The sequence below is a fragment of the Trachinotus anak genome, unplaced genomic scaffold, assembly GCF_046630095.1.
Source record: "Trachinotus anak isolate AG129_WGS33_773 ecotype Australia unplaced genomic scaffold, CSIRO_AGI_Tana_v1 ptg000010l, whole genome shotgun sequence".
NCBI lineage: Eukaryota > Metazoa > Chordata > Actinopteri > Carangiformes > Carangidae > Trachinotus > Trachinotus anak.
Window position 1 is genome coordinate 16,307,191 of NW_027273861.1, and position 23,993 is coordinate 16,331,183.

The 23,993-nt window shown below is 41.9% G+C and overlaps 1 protein-coding gene and 1 long non-coding RNA gene across 6 annotated transcripts in view; one reads left to right on the forward strand and one right to left on the reverse strand.

Moving 5' to 3' along the window:
- ttll7 (tubulin tyrosine ligase-like family, member 7) overlaps positions 1-23,353 on the forward strand; it is a 66,844-nt gene extending 43,491 nt beyond the window's left edge. Inside the window, exons 15-22 of one of the 4 annotated variants that reach the window (XM_071487948.1) lie at positions 2,430-2,658; positions 4,588-4,883; positions 6,259-6,393; positions 10,275-10,355; positions 12,378-12,538; positions 15,054-15,227; positions 20,477-20,581; positions 21,460-21,599. In XM_071487948.1, the coding sequence (XP_071344049.1) occupies positions 2,430-2,658; positions 4,588-4,883; positions 6,259-6,393; positions 10,275-10,355; positions 12,378-12,538; positions 15,054-15,227; positions 20,477-20,537 (1,137 nt within the window). In that variant the 3' untranslated portion in view covers positions 20,538-20,581; positions 21,460-21,599. The other 3 variants (XM_071487946.1, XM_071487947.1, XM_071487949.1) reach the window with 3 other exon arrangements.
- LOC139627224 (uncharacterized) overlaps positions 1-23,993 on the reverse strand; it is a 145,844-nt gene that overhangs the window by 19,053 nt on the left and 102,798 nt on the right. The window lies entirely within an intron of this gene.

Here is a 23,993-nt window from a genome sequence, read left to right on the forward strand (position 1 = left end):
GCAAAGAAGAGTGTCAGCGAGAGGAAGAAAGAGAGAGGGAGGCAGGTAGGCAGATGCCTGAAGCTAACGCCCACAGAAAGCACATAGGACGTGATTCAGAAAAATAAAGGAGGGAGGGAGGGGTGGCGGGTAAAGCAAGAAGAAAAGAAAGAGGCCTGAAGAAAAGACCCAACTCCCCTAGGGGACAGCTGTCAGCCTGTCTCTCTCACTCTCCCCATGCTATCTTTCTTTCTTTCTGTCCATCTCCCTCTCTTTCTCTCGCTCTCTGTCACATACACCTATACGCCCCTTCAATTTCCCACGACAGCACATTACTCCCTCCATCACCTTGCTTCACTCCCCTCCCTTCACCTCTCCATCCCTTTTTCTCTCCCTGCACATCTACATCCATCCCTCACTCAAGGGCTAAATTGGCTGGAACACTCAGAGAGTCTGTTAGGGACTCGACAGGGCAGTTCAGTGCTGCATTAGAGAGGCCTTAGCCGGAATGAGGACTTGTTCAGACACAATCACTGTTGTCCAAATTAATTTGGGCCCAGTCAATTTCAATGTTGCCGAGTGTAAAGAGAGAGACACTGAGAGTGGCGGAAAGAAAGAGCTGTGACGGATAGATTCACTCCTCTGAGTATAGTGCTCACAAGCCATCTGGTGAAACTGAAGCATTGAGTGTGTGAAAGCTAGAAGAGGGGAGTGAGGTAGAGAGATTAGAGACTGGATTTTGAGGGAAGAGGCGCTATGGTTCGTTATCACTAAGGAAATGTTAAGAGGGAGGGCAAGAGAGGTAGGGAGTAAGGAAGGAAGGAAGTGAAATGGTAAAAGAGCCAAAGAGCACGAGTTAGGAAGTACCTTGAGGTTTCCTTTCTCTTTTTCCTCATTGCTTTTATTTTTCTGCCTCTCTAATTATGACACACACTTCTCGCATTTTTTCCTTGTGGTGTTTCTCTTTTCCCACCCTTCTCCTCAGCTCACCCTTCAGCTAGATTTTACCCTCTTCTTACCTACTCCACTCAAAATGTTTCTTTCTATCACATCTTCCAAGTGTTTGGCCTTCTCTCTTTGTCTTGCTCTTACTCCCACTGTTTATCCACTGTCTGTTCCTGTCTCCCTTTCTCTCTCTCCACTCTTATGTTCAGAGCCCCTTTCTCTCTATCTGTTCATTTCCGTTTCTCTCCGTCTATTCAGTGCCCCCTCTCTGTTTCTCTCCACTCCCATTCTCAGATTCACCTTGTCCTCCTCTTTATTTCTCTCCCCATCAATCTGATGTTCCCATCTTCCCTTTTATTCTCCTCTTTTGTATTTAATCTCTTTCCGTCTCTATCCCTCTCTATCACCCATTCACACAGCTACCTGCCACTGACTATATAAGCCCTGTGATCACTTCCTGTCCATTAATTTGGGTGTCCTGACAGCACTACCCGAGCTAACCATTAAATAACAGATGTATAAATGTTTTATTAACGCTATCAGCGTGTCTCCTTCAAGGATGTGAAATAGACACTCGACTTAATGAACTTCAAACTAAAGAAAATCTTATGTGTTTGTGCTGAAGGGTCGAATATGATTTCATGCACACAAAAGATTGATTATAAACTGTATAATAAAGACAAGTTCCAAGCAGAGTTTCAGATTTAAAGCATCAAAGTTGCACTTAAGTACTTTCTTATTTGTGGAAATACAGCAGGAGGAAACAAGGAATCAATGAAGTCATCAGAAGTTCCAACTGTCTGTGTACACAGTAATTTTCTCTTTCATTTACACAATCTGTCAGATATGTGAAACATTTGGTGTCAAAGAAAAACATTTTACTTTGAATTTAACCTTTACATATCCAATCAGGTCAAATTTGTTCAAGGTAAGAAGCTGCTCATGTTCCTATTTATAGTGACAGCCAGGCTTATAAAGGAGTGCATGTGTAATTGTGTATTTGTGCATAATGAGCCTGCAAGAAAACATACACACATGTGGGCACATGGGCTAACTGTGTCACCACCAGGTCTCCCAGTGACAGATGGTAGTGGGCTGAGGGTGAGGCGAGGCTGAGGGAGGTTGACAAAATCTCAACGTCTTCATGTTTAAGTGTGTGTGTGTGTGTGTGTTGATTCTTGTACTTATGTCCTTGTGAGAGGCTGTTTGAATTTTAGATGTTTGGAATGAGGACATGTTTCATATATGATGTCATTTTACATGGTTTAGGGTTAGGAAGAGGCTGTAGTCAGGGAAAGGTCCCATGAGGATAAAAGTAGGAAGATGTTTGTGTGTTTTTGTGTGTGTAACGGGCAGAAAAAGCACATGTCTATTGTCATGTCTGTTTCATTCATTATATGTGCACAAACCCATCTATATATGGATTTACGTGTGCCCATTCTGTATGTGTATGCTCTATTTACATGCATTTGCCTTGTGTACCTGTAACTGTTGGTACCTGCCAGCCCTTGACCGCCATGCCAGAATGCAGCCAGACACCAAGACGTCAACGACCAGACTACCTGGCTGACTTCACCAGTGGCAGCAGCGCTGAAAATTCCTGCTCCTCCTCAGACGAAGAGGAGGAGGAGAGGAGGAAAGCAGGAGGAGGAGGAAGAGGTGGAGAGAAGAGGGAGAAGAAAGTTTCCTACGACCTTGGGGAGAGCAAGGAGAAGAACTTGGCTGAGCGCTCAGGTAAAGCGGCAGGATGTAGAAAAGTGTCTGAAAATGTCTTTATTAGGAAGCCAGACTGTGGGGGTTTGACAGAGACCTTGTTTCCTACGATCTTTCTTTCTTGTTTACTTTGGTTTTTGCTCGCTTGTTCTCTCCTCATTTTGTCTCGTTCTCTCTTCCTCCTGCCCTGTTTGTTGATTTCTTTCTTTTTCAGCTGGAGCCCTCCATCTGATCATAGTTTGCTATAATCAGATGGAGGTGTTTCAGATGTATAAATGTGGACTGTCAGACACATACATATAGGCACATTTTTAAGGTTTCTGTTATAGCAACTCTATTTCCATTTAATTTGATTCTGATAGAGAATTATGTGCAGGCAGAAGAGATTGCAATCATTAATGTACATAATGATGCAGTGAGGAAATTGGAATTGATCCAGTGATGCTGCAAGCACATGACATCCACTCCAGCCTGGTGTCCTTTTTCACACTTATTCAGTTTGAAAAATATATTCATAGTTATACAGAACACATTTCCATATATGTGAACATGCACACACACTTTTTAAAAATACAAATGCTTGGAGTTTGCTTTGATCAGGACCTGCAGTGCACACACACACAGTACACACTCTCCAGCAACCGTATTGGGCCTGCAGAGCAGAGGATATATTATGGGTGTTCAGCAGCCCGGCAGCATTCATGTGCCAAATTGATGTGATAAAATGGTACCAAATACTTGGGTTTTAATTTAAAGTGTAAGCAGTGTTATCATAGCCTGTGACTCCCAGAATGTGGCTCTTTGTTTCTGAGTTCCTAAGCAAAGGGACTTCCTGGCTTCACAGCACTAGACCCAGACTGTAACACAAAATTTTGAAGCAGTGAAAAGCACTTCAGGAAAGAAAGTGTCCTGACCAGTGCAGTTCCAGTGAATGGAAGGTGAAAGAAGAGACAGAGTTGAAGAGGAGAAGGAACCTGATTGAAAAAAGAGACTTTCTCTGCTGTTTACCTTGAAAACACCTTGAGTTTAATGCTGAAATATCCCCTGTTTTATAGTGAGAGCGATAAGTCTCAAACATTCCCACAAATTCTCAGAAGTTGCATACATCAACTCACTATCAGCTCTACTTCACAGCAGTCTTATGTGCCGACCTTGGAAAGAAAAAAAATTCTCCATTTGCATTGTGGACCGTCAGTTTTACTGCTCAGAGAGGACCCTTGCATTAGCTCATTCTATTTGTCACAGAATAAGGGACAAAGCCATGAAAGACTCCATAAGTATCTATGAATATGTGTATGTGTGCGTGCAGAGAGAGACAGCAACTCTGCCAAGCCCTACTTCATACCAAGCCACCAAAGGGCTGCTAGGACTAAGCCCCATAATGCTCTCATTTGGCAATGGCCAAACCTCAGAAGGTTCAGCAGCCCCACACACACACACACACACACACACACACACACACACACACACACTATATAATCACTTGTGTGCACACTTGATGTTAGACAGACACACTGCACGAATAAAAAACACACACTAATACACTGGCTAGTAGACAAGCTGGAGGAGTTTCAAGGGTGATGGAGAGTGTCAGTGTGGGTTTTTCAGCTTCACTTTCTGTGTGTTTGCATGTGTGTGTGTAACTGTGTGCCTGAGACAGACAGAGAGCTGCCCTTTAATCCACACCCAAACCAGACAGGACTACTGTTTAGTTTCTGGTTTTGACTACACATGCTGTGGTCATGAATAACACATACACTGTGCCAGTGTGCAGCTGCAGGAGTTTTAATGCCACTCTTCATCTCCACAGCCACCCGGTAACAGATGGAAGGCAGAGAGCAAAGCTTGAAAGTGACTGGGGCACTAAGACAGGATCAGGGATAAGAAGAAATCAAAGTGTCACAGCGAGTCAGTGTTCCTCCCTACTCCCTCTCTGCTGTTTCTCTACAGGTCGGATGCACTGGAAACCTCCAATCAAGTCACTCAAAACCAGCCCTGTCCCCTCTGCTTCACCGACACTCTCTGGACCAATCAGGCGCTCCATCTCCTGTCCTCGCTCCATTGCCTCCCTCTCTTCACCCAGTGAGGTGCGGGCGTTGTCCACAAGGCCTTCCCCTACAGTTCCCATTGCCACTCCCCTTGTCAGGCCCAGCTCCGCCACGCTGCGCTCTCACTCGCTGAGCCGCAGTGGCTCCGCCCACCGTGTGCCTCACAGCAACAGCCTGGGGACCATCCACTCCAACATAGTAAGATATTCAACACACACACACACACACACACACACACACACACACACACAAGGTGGGGTTTACCTCTTTACAGTTCAGAATGTGTGAGATGAGTTGTCAGTCACAGAATAGTATACTAAATTCATTTTCAGATAGTCAAGCTGTCATTTTGCTCAATGTGGCAACCCTCTGCTGGTCTATAACTCCAAGTACGATTTAAAAAAAGGCATTCCAGAATTACTTTCCCATTCTGATTCACGAAAGACTGATGTACAAATTTACTTGTTCTGTCATCATAGATTTTACCCTCCCTCTTTGCTTTTCTCCTCTACTGGCATTTATTGTATCCTGGCCCACTAAGAATCTTTTAAGCAGCTCCTTCGATACTGTATAGGCCTACTGTAGCCCATGGCAATAATCTTCTATTATGTTGCCATCTGTTGCTTTCCGCCTGCCTCCTCCATTCCCTCTACTTCTTTACAAGTACGCTGGCTACCTGTGGATACACTGGAACAAAATAAAAAGGGGCAGAATGCTTTTAAACATTGACAATGGGACTAAGTGGGAAATGTTTATACTGCTATAGAGTCTATCAGTTGTATGCTTGCATCCTGACACATGTATATCCATGAGAACTTCCTTGTTTTTTTTTTCCTGATTTTTGCCTTCTTGCATTCTGAGTTCCCTGTGCGAATCACACAAGTGGGGATAAGTGCACGCTTGAGTGGGAAATCTTAAATAGGATATAGTTTCACCAGTGAGTGACTGTAGCAGTCATAACATTGTATTTTGAGGTTATTTTTATGCATAGCATGTTGCATGCTGCAGATACTGCTGATCTGCTATATAAAGAAGTAATGATGTGACTATAATAGGTGGTACTGTAGCAGGATCTTAAACTACTGAGCACTCGGGGCATAACATACATAACGTAAAGTGTACCCCTGATAATTAGAAATAATAATGAATAAGATACATAATACAGTAATAACACATTACACCCTGTTCATATTTTTTTGACATGTTAACAAACCCTTGTGGGTGAACACAACTTCATTGATTGTTACTTATTGATACTTTATTGATTTATTGACTGCATTGATAAATGTGAGAATTGACCTCTGACACAAAAACATCTTAACTGACATCTAATTAGTGTGCTTTGCTCCAAAAACCTGCACTGAATTGAACAGGAATAAAATAAATTATGAATAAATCCTTTTCCATTTCTGCCATGCCTGTCATTAGCATGCTGTTTGTGTCTGGTGTAGCTGTGAGACGACACTATAGTGTTGAATGAAACATTCTGTTTAATATTCTGTATAATATTGATGTGTATCTGTATACTGACTGGTTTCTTGAGCTGTGTGCTTGTGCCTGTGTGTGCATTTAGGGTGATCCACTGATAAACCTGAGGAGTAAAGAGCAGGAGGCAGAGCTGGTGCGTCAGACTCTGGCTGCGCTCACTGCCATGAGGATCAGGTTTCCTGGCAAAACTGAGGAGGAGGCTGAGGCTGTGCTGGATGAGGTAGGTACCTAATTTGTATTGCATTGGTGTATGTATTACAATAATCCATTGTGTATTTTTGTCTGTATCAAAATGATTCTGAGGCAGAAACAGAGCGTAAAAATTTTTAAACAGCATCGTGAGAGAAACACTGAAATAAACAAAGGTAAGAAAGTGGGAGTAAACATGGAGTACAAGTGTTGAGCAGAAATCCTGACCCACTGTATTCCCAGAGCTCCCTTTGTGGCCAGGTGCGGTCACTCTGTAGCCTAACTAAAAGTGACCTCCTCTCCTCCCTCCACAATAGCCTGTCCACTCTGGCCTGGCTCCCATTGTCTTTGAAATGACCCCAGTGACAACCTGTCGGTCAGTTTGCAGCCCTGCGCTATTCCCCACTGCTCCTTTGTATTAATCAGTGCCTCCTCTATTTCTGGTCACATCTCTGTGTCCTTGCATTTGGTGTGTATACAGGCATTTGTACATACATTTGTGCTGTTACTAAAGCTATTACTTGAATGTATGCCCTTTTTTTTTTAAATATCAGTGTACAAACGATAGAACAATTGGCCACCTCTTCTGCAAAATGTCTGTTGAAATAGTGAACATCCCAACAATAGTTTTGGCAGCTATTGATTCCCACTTTCAGCAATCACAACTATTTCAAATGCATAGCTGGCCATATAGAAACGGCAGTTTAAGATTAATATGTGCATTTCCCAAATAACTTTATCTAGGTTATTGAAAATTTAAAAATCACAATAGGAAAAGCTGAAACAAAAGAAAATAAAAAATTTAACAATTGTGCCAGAGAGCGGTAGAGGCTCACCTTGAAACACACCAGAAGTGCAAAAGTACCATGAGAGCGTCCAACTGTCCCATTTACACCGGCTCTTAACTCTGTTAGAGTCATCGCTGTCCTCAGAACCAGCTGTCTGTTCAGCACCACAGCTCCTGTGGTGCTGAACAGACAGCAGGCAGCCAGACCGTCTTCACTTGCCTGACTGATGACAAATATACCACCAAAATGTTAAGTCTGAAGTAAACTGGTAGAAGTATACCAGAGTGGCTTATTTTATTTTTCGATGTCACATTCAGGCCAAAGTGCAAGGTCAACAGGACTTCTCTCACTTGGCTTCTTAAGTTGAAAAAGCCAAAAGCGTAGACAGCTGGGTGGATGGAAGCCCTGCAGGGCTTTGACTCTGCAGTACAACACCAACACTAGCAGCTAGATCGACAGCGCAGGCACCATCCTACAGGGGCAGGCTGAGCAGGTCAGAGCGCAACTATCGCACCACCAGAAAGGAGCTGCTACCCTGTTGAAATTAAAATTACTTTTGCTCTTCTCATACAGTTTGTATTGTGGGCCGGGTCACACATTATGCCATTATCAACTACCTCAAAACGTAGTGGGGACTGCAGTTATTGAAAAAAGAACCTGACTTAAAAAGAAAATGACCCTTTATTCTGCCATTATTAGCCACATTACACAGACTAGAACAAAGATGTGAGAGGACTCGGACATTGTTTGATCGCAACTTCCCTGTTACCTTTTATTGTATCTTTTTAGTAGCTTTTATAAATGAGCTTGATATCCCTCTGATCCTTTTATCAATCTAGTATTTTCACTTGTTTCCTCTGTTGAGTCCTTAGGTCTTATGACAGGTTCCACAAATCAAATTTCGGAATATTATTATTAGCTTTTTGCGTGCATAAACAGAACAACCATTCAAGATTGGCACAACATTGCTGTTAATGTAATAACTAATAAAATTAAAATGTAGTTGTAATGATTGAGGTTAAGTTAGGGCAACTCACTGAGTAATTAATGCGAGCCCATACGATTTCCAAAAACAAAATTTGTGTGTATGTGACATCTGGGTGTGTCAGGGTTGTGAGAGACAATTACCACCACACCTGTACTGTTAATAAACCCTAATGAGAGCACCATGGAAACGCAGACAAGCAGATGCACCTGTGCTTTTCACTCTTTGCCTCAGGAGACAAGGAGTGTTCACTTGGCATGAAAACAATCTTTGGTATTTTATGCTTTCCATGATTTAAAGTTGAGATCTAATTGGGTTAATGATGTGTTTGTATCTGAGTAATTGCCTCCTTTATCTTTCACTCAAAACCTGCTCTTTTTGTCGCGGTGAAAACCAATCAAAGGTGAAATGTATCGAGTGCATTTTGTTGTGCTTTAATTGAGGGTAATTTGTGTAAGTATGAAACAAATGTAACAAATGAGTTTACAGCTTAGCAGACAAGGTTCATAAGGTTCTTATTGAGAGAGAAAGCTAAACAAGTCAATAAGCAACTTTCTGGAAAGTGAACAAAAGTGTTTACTGTATACCTTAGCCCTGTATCTGTGAATCCTTGTGGATTGTTTTTTGTGTGTGTGCATGTGTGCATTCGTGTGTGAGTACACATAAAGTTTACACTGAAGCTTCCCAATGGGAGCACTGTTTGCAGGGGATCTAGCATGCTACGTGAGAGGTTTATGTGCACCAGTGGGGAGATGTAGACTAAGTCAACAGAGCAACAATAACAGCGCCTGTAGGTACACAGTGGTGTTGGCACTAGGAGCAAGTGCATGGGAATATCCAGCACAGCTTTTGAGCATAACAGCACATACCCCAAGGATTTTTGACGCACCCGCTAAACATAGGGTTTCTCTGCTCAGGAACAAGAGATCATGACTTGATTTTACAATTATCCCTCAGTTGTACTGCATCTAAATTCACCAACATCACAGAAAAGCTCCTTTCAGACTAACACTGTATTCTGCAATGTCTGGCCATGACATGTTGGTTTCATGATTGAAAATGACCCCAAGTCATTTTTCCACAAAATGCACTTTGGCAGTCCACCTACAAAGAGCTCATTAATATTTCTATAAAGTTTTGTACTTGGCTCAGATGTATAGCATCCAAACCATTCAAGAGAATTTAACATGCAATGCTCCAATTTCATGGAAATCATTTTGAAGCGGACGTTTGACTTTTGTATAAGATTAAATCTACCATCGTTTTGTAAAACTGACTAGAAATTGGTCTGATGCAAAAATTGCAGATCCACACTCCCTGCGCCCTGAAGACAGCATAACAAGACAGCACTGTGATATGCTGCAGTAAACACTGTCTCCTCTCTTACATTTCCTTTGTTACCTACCATCATGTGTCAGATGCTAAATATCACACAAGCATTGCAGCTCTATCCATGAAAAAAACTGTGCCATGTTTTAAGAATGAACTTCTCCAGAACAGAGACATGTGTGAAAGCCAAAACATCTATTACATTTACAAATAGGTGAACCCAGCAATGTCACAGGTTCCATGTCTGAGTGTGAACAAGAATCTGCCAGGATGAGTGTGTGACTTTGGGAATGAGCCCTACACTGTGCATATCTCCTTGTGCTTGCTCTATTTCTGAAGGTTTTTACTTTTTAAACACTACGAGAAAATACTTCAGGATGAATTGTGTCGTGGCATGGTGCTCTCTAGCTTGTGACAAGATGCCACAGAGTAGCATGACTTTACAGGAAACCTCTTTAGAATACATTTCACAAAGGACTGTGCTCAAGTTAAAAATATGTATTCATCTTCTCTTGCAGGTGTCTGTCTATCCTGATCCGTTGATTTTATTGTTATTGCACATTGTTACTGTTGTTATTAGAACAGTGCAGTAACCCTGGATTTTGATGGAGAGTTGCTGGGAAACAACAGATGTAATAAAATGTAGTGCAGTTTTTTTTTTTGTTAAAATCTTTTTGTTAAAATTAAAACCTATAACACCCTCTAAGGGAGTTTTAAAATATTTTTGTTTGATTGTAATTCTCCTTCTAAAAGAATGGTGGTCTTTATCAATTTAATGTCTGTATATTCCCCCTGACTTTTCTTCCTCAGATCCTCGACAACTGGAAATACCATAAACCAAAGGTGGCATCCTATTGGTTAGTGAAGTTGGACTCAACCAAACAACGGAAGGTGAGTCCTTATATCACAAGATATCTGAGTTCATTTGTAGTATCCCACTAGAGAACTGGAGGATGGTTTGACTACACATCTTTGGTAGCTACCAAAGTTTACACTGTTAAAACAGCTTCAAAACACATTCAGGGCCACCATGTTATTTCAAAACTGTTTGATAGAATCTGGACTGAAAGTCACTGCTCCCTAAGTGGTCAAGATAATAACCCCAACACACAAAAAGAAACAGTTCGACAAAGAAGAGAAAAAAGAGAGGAGTTTTGAAATAGAACAGTTGTTTGGTTGGAGGAGCAGCTGTAGGGGCTGGGCTGGTAGAAATTTGGCCTCAAACTACAGAGGCTCATGTGCTCAACTCTGCCGACAGAAAAGAGTTGGGAAGATCTGGCAGGGATCGCTGTGCAAAATTACGATACAAGGAGTGCTGCACACAGGGACCACAGCTCCCTCTTTATTAAGAAATATTTTGACCAACCAGAGGCGGATCTTCCTTGGACAAATACAGGAAAAGTGGTGTATATAACACAAAATAGAGGCACACAGGGATATTTCTCTGTGCCTGAGAAAGACAAAAAGCAAGAGTGTGTCAAAGAAAAAACCCAAGCTTGGTCTAATTATTAACACTTTAATAATTAATAACACTGAAGTTCTCACTATTGTCAGGTATAATGTTTCATTTTTCAGATATATTAACAGTGAAAGTCTTAAAACTTGGCCTTGCTGGCACACAGTTTGTGGGTTCACTCTGTATAGAATGGACATTGTTAAAGCCAGTGAATATCACAAAATGCCACTGCTCCTACCTATTCCTTTGAATGCTTTTGAACAACTTTTAAAAATCACAAAAATAATCCCCAAATCAAATATCATAGAAAAATAAAAAAATAAGACATGCATGAAGATCATTACCCTGTCAGACAGTGGTAGAGAGGTAGAGACACCAAATAGGATGTAAACAAAACAGAAGAGGGGACAAGACGTGAAATGGCATCCAGTAGACGTGTCAGTAATGATGTGATCTCTCAGCCACTGCTATCTGCACAACTGTGCTCGGCTGTGTTGTGGGCTGTGGCGGTGCGAGCTGATGTTTTATTTGGAGTGGAGCAGCCTAATGAGCAGCAGGCAGAGGTCAGGAATGTAGCGCCCACCGCTCTGCCATCTGATTACCATACCAAAACATATCTCTGTGTGTGTTTACTCATCTATCAGTTTGTCTGAGTGTGTATGCGTGTCTCGCTTGCCTCATATTGCTGTAGGGAAATCTTGCCTCTTCGGATCGCAAAACACACATGCACGCACACACAGTGAGACGGGCACGTCAGTAATGAGGAGAGAGGAATCAAAGTCAAAAGAGCCACAGTGCTGCGCTCTGAGCCGGGTGAAGAGAGAAAGAAAAAGGGTGGAAAAGAAGGAAGTGAGGTGGGGAGGGATGGGAAAACAAAGAAGGGAAGATGGAAGGATGGCGCAGGTGTTCTCAGACCGCCCAGGAACTTCTGGCACCTTCTCTCTAAGACTGACGTTGGTACAGCAATTAGTCCTCTCCCAAAGTCTCCACTGCCTGCCCAAGCACTTTTTGTCCTTCTTGACTAAAGCCTCACACCCACACACACACACAAACATATAGGCTTGCGTTAACATGAATGCAGAGATGTACCTGCTCAAAATCTTGCTATGTGTGTGTAAAGTCTGATTAAAGAAGTTTTTCGGGATGTGTTTGTGCCTACACTGTGTGTGTGTGTGTGTGTGTGTGCGCGCGTGCGCATCTGTCTGTATTTATTCAAAAATGAAAGCTTGCTCTCAGTTACTGAGTGAATCCTTGAGCCTCTGTGATTGCTAATTTTAAGGTAAGATAAAAAATAAAAAACAAAAGGAAATTACAGTTTGAACAAATGCCAACTCACGCAAAGAAGTACTGTCACCTTTTGTCTTGCAGCATTAATTTCCCTCATTATCACATGCTTGATTTAATCCTCCCTTGCTGCCCCCCCCCCCCATCTCCCTTTCATTTCCTCTGTCACTCAGGTGTTGGACATTGTACGTACCAATGTGCGCTCAGCACTGCAGCGGATCTGGAGGGAGCCAGAGGTGGAGAGCCTCCACCTCTACCGGCTCTTTAACCGTGTCTTCAACCGGCTGCTCTGGAGTCATGGCCAGGGCCTGTGGAACTGCTTCTCCAACACTGGGTAAGCCAGTTTGAGCATAGCTGTGTAACTGGCCTGCCTACTTTCTCAGCTCCACACATCTGCCCAAAATATGGGCGATATAGAAGAGGCAGTGAGTGTCAGGTTGTAGTTTCGGAAAGTTAAAACATCTTCACAGCCCCTCCCAATTCCAGCATCAGAAAGATTTGGGTTGAGGGGTGAAGATGTTATTTAATGATCTGACAAGCCTGTTTTTTCATGCAAGGCTGCGCTATAATGGAGATGAACAAATGATCACAGCTGCCATCAATTCCAAATTCATTTTACACTGCATTTTTCATTGGATGATACCAGCTCTACAGTCACAAAACCTTTATGTACAAGGAACCGACAAATTTAAAAAATATATATTTAAACACCCATCTAAGCACTCTTGTGTATTAAAACATACATAAGACCTATAATGTTTGATTTTTACTGGAATTGATGACCAAACCAAGACCAAAAAAGAGACATTGAAAAATTGCCTTGAGTATCACAAAGAACTCCCCTGAATGATCTTGAGTTATTGGAAACTAATACTTCAGCAATCAGCACAAACAAATAATCACATTGCAGGCCAATTACCACTCTATTCATTGCATACTGCCACTATTCCATCTCCATAACTCTAAGTTCACACATCATGCAATCTCCCCATGTCCTTAAGCCCAGTGTTCGTCAATGCACCAGGTTCAGTGACAGCTGGGACAATTTCCCATTTTTATTCAGCCTGACTGGGGAAGCAACGCCAGCTGAATGACAGAGAATGAGTGACAGACCAACCAGACCCCGCTGCACTTTCCTGAAAGCTCTCGGCGATGAAAGAAACATGTTAGTCTGTGGAGACAGGGTGCAAATTAAGGTCACGAATCTGGGCTGTTAATCAGGGCTTTTTCACAGGTGAGAGCAAGAAAAAGAGAGGGGTGGGACGGAAGCAGGAAGAAGGTGAATGAAGGCCTCTTAGTTCTTTTACTTTGGTTTGTTATCTGATACTTTGAAGTTTTCATGTGGTTCCTTTTTTATTTATTTATTTTTTTCTTGCTTTTTTGATCCGACAGAAAGTGGCTTCCTACAAGATGAGTCACTGCAGTGACAGCCCACTTGATCATGTCCCTATAAAAACCTGACAAGACAGCTGACAGACAAACACACACACAAAACTGGACTGTTCTCCATCAGTGGTTCACATTGTCTTTCTTGGACACATATTTTTCTTCCCTCAAAGAAAGACACACATACATACACATGGCAAGACACCCTCAGATGCATCAAGATGGGTACCTCAAAGACATACATTACCACCCTCAAACTCACAAATGCAGCAACACACACACACACGTATATATATGTGTGTAACCCTGACATGCAGACAGCTGCTGGTGACTTCATCATCTGTGATAAAGTTGTGACCTTCTCGTGTCTCCTCCTCTCCATATTCTTTACAGTTCAGTTGTTCAGTGGCCGTGTTTCCCTCGACACAGAGGGCTCAGAGTGTGTAACTAAAGTCGCTGCCCACAGCTCTCCATTTTCCTCCTCCCTTCTTTCTTGGCAGTCGTAATTGAGGGAGAGTGAGGAAGTGAGTGAGTCGGTGATATAGATGAAGGGATGATAGGCAGGCGGGGAGAAGGGACTCTGTGACAGAGAGGAGATCGACTGAAAATGAGGCATCATAAAAAGGGTAAAGAAAAGATTGGGTGGAGCGGTAAAGGGCCGAGAGGATTAGCCTAGCCTAGCCTTAACTACCCCCAGCATGCTGCACCCCATGCAGCCTTTGTCTGATCACAGCCTGTCTTGGATGATCCAGCTAGCTAGCTAGCCTATTGTCTGGCCCCTCCCTACAGCAGGCCATGGCCCCAACATGGATGAACCCAACAGGGGGCCCCGATGTCACGCGGCGACAACGAAGCAGTGCACGTCAAAAAGCACACTCCAAATCCAAGTGCAGCTGCCCCCCCTCACCCAGTCCTCTTAGTCTCTTGTTTGATATTTTATCTAAGGGACTTAACAACAATCAAACAGCCTCGCAGCTATTGTGGGCAATGAATTCAACAGGCTTTGAAAACGACTCAGAGGAAGAGAATGGAAACACACACAGTTCTGAACCCTTTCAGAGGAAGCAACCCCACCTCCCAAGGAGTGAGAGGGGCAGACATCAAACGTACCCCCCAGGGTTGTGTGTTTCAGTTGTTGAAGCTCTCTCACAGTCAGGGGTATGTCCGGGGCTGTAAAGGGGGTTAACTGTACTTGGATTTGTTTCATCCTTCCTCTCTGTGTGCCTGTCTGTCTTCCTGTATGTCTGTGTGTGGGAGACTGTGCATGCAAATGTATGTGCACACATCTACAGTGAAAGGGCACACATTAGATTGTATGCAACTTAATCTGTGGGCATGTGTACAGTATACTTGCATATACTGACGAAAACATGGCTATACTAATCCATAACTGCTAACTTCATTTGACTCTTGTGTGTGTATGTGTGTGTGTGTGTGTGCTTGGATTTGCCCTCTCTCTCCAGTTCATCGTGGGAGACCATCTTCAGTAAGAGCAGCGAGGTGGTGTCACCCCAGGAGCTGCAGTGCTGCCGCCGGCTGGTCCAGCTGTGCCGAGACTGTCTTTTAGTCGTCTACAAGTTTGTCTCTGAGTCCCGCGGCTCTTTGACCGGACTCAGCCCTGAATGGGATGACACCAGGTGAGAAGGACACCCAACTCTTTGTTGTTTTCCGAATGAGTTCTTTATTTTTGAATGATTCCTGCTGCAACAGATAGTTCATTATACAGTACGGTGGCTGGATAAGATTCAAGGATATGATGGGATTCAAGAGTCTGGTAGGTCCTAGGTTCAAACAGTACTCAGTCGGTGTCCTTGTGCAAGATGTTGAGCTCTTCCTCTGCAAAGAGAATTAATCTGAATCTCTAAAAAGAAAACGGTTGGTAAAGACTCCCAGCGAGTGAGAGTGGTGGATTTTGTAGAGAAAATATCAGTACTGTAAGTAGATCATTTCACAGTTTGTATTTCCAGTTTACAGATTAAATTAGTGCACCATATATATATGATCAAAATAGTTTCAAAATGCTAAAAAGATTACACAACATATCGGGGAAAAAAAAAAAAATCCCACTGGGACACTGAACCTGCATTATGATCAACAGGAGACATCCTTGATGGTAGAAATACCTCTGATTGATATTTAGATCCAGATAGAAACTTATTCAAGCTCATTAAAGCAGTGTGAACCACAGAGATGCCTTGTAATGAACTTTGTTAAAAGCACTGAAAAAAACATTAAAAGCTAAACTGAGTAAATAAATGAATAAACACACATCACATACAGACAAGAAAACTTTGAAATTTCAACAGCTATCATCATTAAACCTCTCAGGAAGCATCATCTCTCTCCTCCATGGAGCCTTAAAGCAATCATCTTCATCACATAACCCGATAAAACAAACAAACAAAAAATCAGTCTCTGTCTATTTTTAAGGTTGATCCCTGCAGGAGACAGCAACTCAGGTTTGCAGAGAGTGAACTTTTAAAGCACATATGCTTTGGGCTGGCAGACAGGGAGGGGGGAGGGTGAGGGGAAGGAGTGAGGGAGTGTGCTGTTAACAGGAAATAATGGCCCACAGATTAGCGTTCAGGTTAGCCCGGGGCCCCCCGAGGCCTGCTTAATTCAATTAGAGCCCAGATGAGCCTGTGCAGCAAATGACCTTACGCGAGAGAGAGCTCCTTTTTTCCTGGGGCCTCGCTTTACATGATTCATAACTCTTGCGCATATTTTAACAGGCTATCACTTTGCACCTAGAGTATAAAAACCTCAGCTGTTTAAAAAAAAAAAAAAACGGTGTGGGGCTTGTGTATAGTTGTAGAGCTACTTATGTTTTGACTAATCTGACATCATTGCTATGGATTATTCTATCTGCAGCCACTTTGTTTTGAGGATAAATGCAAGACTTAAAATGTAAAGATATAACTGTAATTGGGTTTAATAGCTCGAGCATGCACAAAATAATATACACTGGTGTATCCATATTTTTGCAGCAGGTATCCTTGAGAGTCCATTTAAGCATGCACTGGTCTGTCTCTCCTGATTTCTTCTGTCTATATATGTCTGTGTAAAAAAGCTTACCATTTGCTGCTGGACCAGCCTCTACCCATGGCTCCACCCCTGCTGCTGTTGCTGCCGCTTCTTCTTCCTCCTCTTCCTCCGTCTCTTCGCCCCTCAACGCAGGTCTCTGCTTGGTTTAGTTCTGCTAAACCCACCCCCCCCCCCAAATCTTCCAGCACTGTCCCTATTCACTGCTTTCTGCCGCTCCTATCACCTCACAGCTCTAACAAAAGCCTGGTCCCACCTGCCCAATGATGGTTGCTTCGGTTGTACAACCGACAGTCTAACAAGGTTCCCTCTCCTTTCCCTCAAATAAGTGATATTTGGATTGACTTATACAACATGAGAATGGAATATGTTTCAAATGATCAGATTATTTGAACCCCAAATTCGTAAACAGTGTATTTTAAAGGAAGGAGAGGGAAGCGTATTAAGACTGTTTGGAGCACTGCTTGTCAACACCGCAACCATTCAGCCAGCTTGCTGTACATCACTAGCCAATCACCCCACTGTCACATGCTAAACTACGCTTTTCACACAATGCTTTAGAGCATCTTACCCTGGGTGCATTTTCAGAACGAATGGCCTCAGTGGGAACTGAACGCCTCACCTGCACCACATCACTGCCACGATCAGCCTAAGCACCGCTCTCTTCTTGTCACAAGAAGACAGAAAATGGCTCGGTTTGCACCGTGTGATTTGCAGTTTCACAACACAAGCAGTTCACATCTCTCCATCAGGCATGCAGGGAAAGTCGCAACCCATCGCCACTTCAGATAGCTGAGAAGCAATTAGGATTATTTTCTCATTGATGCATAAGCTTTGTATGAGAGGGTAAACTGTGTGTATGAGCTAGTGAGTGTGTGTGTGCATGAACATGTCATGTGACTGTTACACAACAATCATCCGTCTGTCCTCAGTGACTCACACTCAGCTAACCTCGAACTATATTTCCTGAGCTGTGTTCAATTAAACCCAAATATAAATTTAAAGGATGAGTTCACATTTTTTACAGTTTAAAACAGTTTTCCAGTTGTCCTTACTGGCTGTGAGGGCATGTCTCCCAAACACTTCCAGTGTTCCTTAAATAAATAAAGGAAAAACACCGTCTTCCCTTTGTCCCAGTCAAAATAAAGAGGGAATTTTGTACTAAAAGCACTGTAACTGAAAGAAAATGGAAAGTTTATGATGAAATTTCAATGTATATGTATGTGAGTATTGCAGTAAGACAAACTTGGGAAAAAAATGTGCCCCTATCCTCTATGGCAAATGTTAAAATAAATAATTTAATTAAAAAAAAAATTTGGTTTACTTTATTATTTCAAAATCACAACTTGATTGAACTAAACTGAATTTCATAACACTAGAGGATTAGATAGCCATGAATTGAATCCTATTAGATGATTGTTTTAATCCAAAAATGAAAACTATAAAATGTGAAATATACTAATCCACCATCTATTAACCAGCCATGATTAAGAGCACAGTGAGTGTGAGTGACGCCTATATACCACGTATGAATATTTCTCAAAGGCTATAACGGAAAGATATTTTGCTGAAAATAACAAGGTGATTGAGCAATTTTAAAATAAAATTTTTTCCATCGCTTTTGCAATTCAATACATGATTATACACAAAAAGTGTTTGGATGGAAGCCCGGTTTTGGCAGACCCCTACGGTCTGACTACTTCATCTGTTTCTCACATTGAAATCATATATGCAGGAATTCAGCATCTACACACTGTCCCCTGTGCATGTACAGTACACACACACATACACTCACACAGCTCTTGGCAGCCTTTGGCACACGTCAAAGTGGGTCTGTTAGCTGAGGTCTTTGGGGTCTCCATTGTTGACCACACCTGCCCGCTCTTGTTCAAGCATCCTTCCTGTGTGGAGTGCCCTGATCAGGTGTGTCAACAGCCTCATGGGTCTTAGAAAAGTCCTTCAGTCTGTGTGGGCAGATGAGAGGAAGTCGCCAAATAGCTCTGCTAATGACTTTCTTGTTAAGCCTAGAATTACTGTCACTACCCAAAGACAATTTTCCCATGATGACAAAAGTTTCAGATTTTATTAACTTTCATCTGTCTGAAAAGTGTGGCAGTAATTAGGGTTAATTGGGGTGTTGAGCTGAATGTGGGCTGCAGATAACCTTCAAGCCTCTTGGTTTATGATTGCGTCAGCTATCATGGCAGTCTTCCCCTCCATCCTTACTCATGCTATTTCGTTTTGTCTGGCCTCCTCCTAATTCACTGTGGCACTTGCATCTCGATGGAGGACTTAGGAGTGGTGTGAAAGGCCTGTCAATAGGAACAGTGGTAGATTGTAGCTTTGCATGTAAGCAGGAGTACCTTTCTGTCTCCCTGTCAACTGATGGATTCAAGCAAAGCAGAATTGCATGAAGAAACCTCCCCCTGGCTTTCAAGCAGGCACGTTGTTGCCAAGACCATCTTTATGATCAAAAGAAGGACGAACCTGGAAGATGCAGAATGAGGCTCCAATTAAATATAGCCTGCAGAGACAGCGGCTGCACGGACGAGAGAAGCCCCCACACCCCACTCCTTGCCACTACCAACACCATGATTCTTACTACGAGCACACTATTCTCAAAGTGAATAACAGAGGAGCCCTGAAGAACACATACTTGGCCCCCAATGAATGTTCAATATTTGATTTTCTTTCTTTTTTCCCTTTTTTTTTTTTGACTACTATTTCCACGCCTGAGCTCCGAGGTTTTCTGAGAAAACCTTATGGAAATGGAGGAGAAATCACACCACAAATCCATGAACAGGATCCCTACGGATATACAGTGAATCTCATCGTAGAGTGATGGAATATAGGACACCGAGTGAGGAGAATACAAAACAAAAGAAATGAAGCAGAAATGAATCAGAGGGTGACACAAAATCATGGTATGAAATCACTAAATGTCACTTCTAAAACTGCTCTTTGAGCTACCTAACAGAAACAAATGTGAAAGGCTGAAAGCAGAGCACATCCTATCCTCCTCTCTGGGGTTTGAGTGGAGGAGTTTAAGAGGAAGTGCTGGACTGAGCCCTCGTTCCCCGAGTCCAGTCACAGTCGAAGATGATGTGCTGGAGGGATACCTACGGCCCACTTGAAGCTGTTTCAAGGACACTCGTTGGACTGAATGAAGTTAATTTGAATCTTCCCTAACTCTCCTGGGTTTGGGACTTCGTTGAAGTGGACGCCCTCAGCGACACGTTTTTTTTTTTTTTTTTTACCCCCTTCCCTTTTCAGTCGACTTTAGAAGAAACTGTTGAGCTAATTTGTCCAAGAGCAATTTTACAAAGAAAGAGAGCTGTCAGAGAAAAAGTGTTATCTCTGCACCAGCTTTAAAGAAGATATTATTTCTTTACTCTGTAATCCTCAGCCCCAGTGGCTCCCTTTTGATTAGATTGTCACATCTTAAACGCTTCCACAGGGAGTATTTCTTTTGACCAGTGTACTTGTTTAACTAAACGAGTATTAGATGTAGTTTTTATTAGCTAAAGATCCTCGCTGCGGATGTGGCATTAAGGTCACATAATGTATAATATCACAATATGGTGTGTGCTGCAAAAGCCCATAAATGTAAGTTATTCTTCCAACTGATCAGTGTGGAAGAATTCAAACTACTCCTGTGTCGTTGTCTTCTAAACAGTGCCCCAGCATTTGCATAACCTCCAGTTAACTTTGTCCAGGATTTGATCATCTCATCTGACATTGCTCTGACAACCATATCTGACTCATTTCCAGTAACTAAGGAAGATGGGAGCAGGGTTCAGCCCCTCCTGACTCTATCTCAACCTGACGCTGGTCTCATTCTCAGGTACTGGAACGCTGTTAGCAGGAGCTGCCTCACTGCTCTGTCTCGGTGGAAGGTGTCATAGAAAAGTCTTAGAAAGGTACTGACGCCTGTGCCTCGGAATGATAGGTGAGGATCTTCTGTTCATGATACCAAAAATTTAAGGGTCAAAGTTGAGAATTCAGTTGTCTGAAAGAAAAAAAAAAATCCATCTGCTTCTGTCAGTATGAGGCCCATAATTTATTAGTCAATGAGCAGATACGTAAATACTGCATATAACCTAATTAAACAGGACTGTAACTGATAGCACTATGTGTATGGTATTTTAGATTTGGTACAGAAAGATTAGAACTGCAACGATTAATCGACAGAACTGACAGAAAATGAATTGCTAAGTATTGTGATAAATAATTCTCTAATTTATTTAAGCATAAATGGCAAACATTTGTTGTCAGCATTTCAAATGAGAGGGTTTGATGCTTTTCTTTGCCACACATGACAGTAAACTGATTATATTTGGGTTTTGGACCGTTGGTCAGACAAAGCGAGACATTTGAAGATGTCACCTTGGTCTGTGGGGATTTATAATAGTTTTTATTTTATTTTATTTTTTTCCTGGCTTTTTATAGACACCGATCAATTGATTATTTGATTGTTAATTGCAGCCTGACACAAAATACGCCATATCATATGGATCTCACAATTTAAGCCTCCAATTTTTTATTTATTTTTTTACATTTTTTTTCCCTTTCCTTTTTCTTGTTTTCAAGGGGAAGGTGATGTCATAATATCTTGAAATCATCAGGCCTTTATTAAAGTTGAAATGTACAAACAGAGATGTTCATAAATGGTAGAGTCAATATGTGAAAAGTGGGTGATATTTGGTCTCAGTCCCAAGCACTAATGCGTCCTAACCTCTAAATTTTGACCTTTGCATATCTAATCCTCTCATTATGTTCATCCTTTCCCCTAATCCCTCCGTCCCTCACTCTTGTCCGTCTGTCCAGGTATCTGCTGCCAGTGACCTCCCAGTTCATCATGAAGTGGCCTTCGCCCAGCTTTGGCCGCATCTCCTCGGCCATGCCACACTCCCGCAGCCTTTTTGCCGCCAGGATGGGCCACTTCTGAGGTCACCGTGGCAACCTTGGCTTCTGACACCTTGCCTTTTGACCTCAGCCTCCCTCCCCCTGACTCTCACCCAGCCAAACTCCAATCTCAGCAATCCCGGTATGGAACTGAATTTGGGGCAGCTCTGGACACAGGATGGAGCCAGACCCCTGGCCAAATCCACTCGTGGAAGATCAACAAAGAAAAGCCGGCTGACTTGGGATTGCTAAAGGGCCTTGTTCAGTTTAGTTTAGTTTGGCCCTGCTCAGACCAGCAGACTACCGGTACCTTCGAACCCTCCCTTTAGCCCCAGTAACACCAGACAATGGGTATATCCCTCTCTCATTGTAATTGCTGTATTATACCTACTCACTGTACAGTTACAAGTCATGGTACTGTAAAAGGAAAAAATAACAAATACTAAACAATGCAAGGATTATTTATTTATGTACTTATTTATTTTATAAGGTATTCCATGAATGCAGTGAATGCTGATGCAAAATGCAGATATGGAATGATATCAATAAAGCTATCCCTTGTTTGAGAAAGTGGATGTAAAAAAAACAAAAACAACAGAAGGCTTATTTTTGCTGGCTGTAATCAGTTTTTTTATTTCTGTATTTGAAATTTAATTTATTTCATAACTTATATCAGAGGCTTTATGTTTATAAATGTTTTAACAGTCACTTTATGTTCTAGTTTTTGCAGTTCAGAGTAACAGTAGAGAGACGGCGCCCAGAGAATTCAACATGTTTAACTTTTGAATGCTGATGCTTCATGTTATACCTGTGTGATATTAAGTGCAACACTATTATTAAGCAACACAATGTTTAGAATGTCAATGTAGTAGAGCCAAACCTCTTTGCCTCTTAGAGAACGAGCTGACTTTGATGCCACAGCGTAAAGGAGCCAAACTTAAATCTCAGAGAGCACCCAGTTCCTAATATATGCACTTTGCAGATTGTCACAGAAAGAGAAAGTGGGTGCACATTATCGTAGTCTTTGCATGCCTAGATTTTAGTCCCTCACCCAGATGTAGTGGTTAGACAGACGAGCTGCGTTTGGAATATACTTGAAGTTCTATGTTGTCATTAATTATTGTGTCTTTGTATTGGCTGCTCTCAGAAGAAGACACTTCACTTTTAGATTTGTCGTCTTGAGTAAGGATGTGTTAAGGATAATAAGGATGTGTTACAGCGCTTAGAGATTGTGCAGCACGTTGAATGACTAAGCTCCCCGGGCCAAATCTACTTTACTGTAACAGCAGAGATTTGGCTGGGATGACCGGCTGCAGCCTCTTTCCCCACTGCACTGTAGGTTCAAGTGCCAGGGAAATCATGGATGTGCCAATAATATGCACATCTACTTAATGTGTTCAGTTGGGTTTTATTTAAGGACAATATTTCATGAAACTACTGTAAGACCTCAGCTAAATACAATAATAAATGTTGGTAGGGAGAAGCGCAGTGTTGTATGTTTAGTAGTTTACTTGGCTCTGTGTAAAACCACATCAGATGATACATTGACTAAACTTTTAAAGATGGTAGTTTGTCAACAGACTGTACAATAAAGTACAGCGTACATTTTATAACATCAGTCTTGACTAATAAGTGTAGCAGCAATGCTGTGCTAAATCTGCTCAAATTGAATTTTCCCCACACACTGAACATCAATTCACAATGCCAAATATTTTTTATTTTGCCTGATTTTATTTCTGTTATTTAAGAGTAGTACTTTTTCATCCAAGGTATGAGATTTTTAATTTTACATAGCAATAAAATGTTTAAAGAAATACTTCTCATCTATTTGTCATTTGTACTTTTGAATTAGAAATCAGTGGTCCCGGGGTGACCAGGTTAAAAAAAACATACAAAAAGAGAGGGACAGGGGAAAGAGAATGCATGAAAGACAGGGCCAGTATCAACACAACTGAAACTTAAGTTCAGTTGATCGGTGTTTTATTGTGGTACTTACCTAATTTGAAAAAAAAACAAAACAAAAAAAACAAAAATTGCATTTCTGCTTTCAATGGACAGCTAATACTGCAGAAACAGACAGAAAACAAGGGCAGTAAACGAGGCATATTACATGCAAAGGTCCCCAAGCGGAACTGAACCAGGGACTTTGTGGTTATTCGGTATTTGCCTAAACTACTTGGATGCAACAGCTGAAATCTGAAAACTACTTGATTTTGAAGAACCAAAAGAATCAGTATATTATTGGTGGGTTATGTGACAGAAAATGATTAGAAAAATATCCACCACAGACAGCATCAAGATAATTACTAATTTTTCGCTGAATTATATGCAGTAGTTTACTCGTGTTCTCATTTTTTGATAGCAGACATGTAAATCATTATAATGTAAGTCATTATAATACATCATGTAGCTCTTTGATTGGGGAACTTATATTTCTTGTAGTATTACTGTTTAAA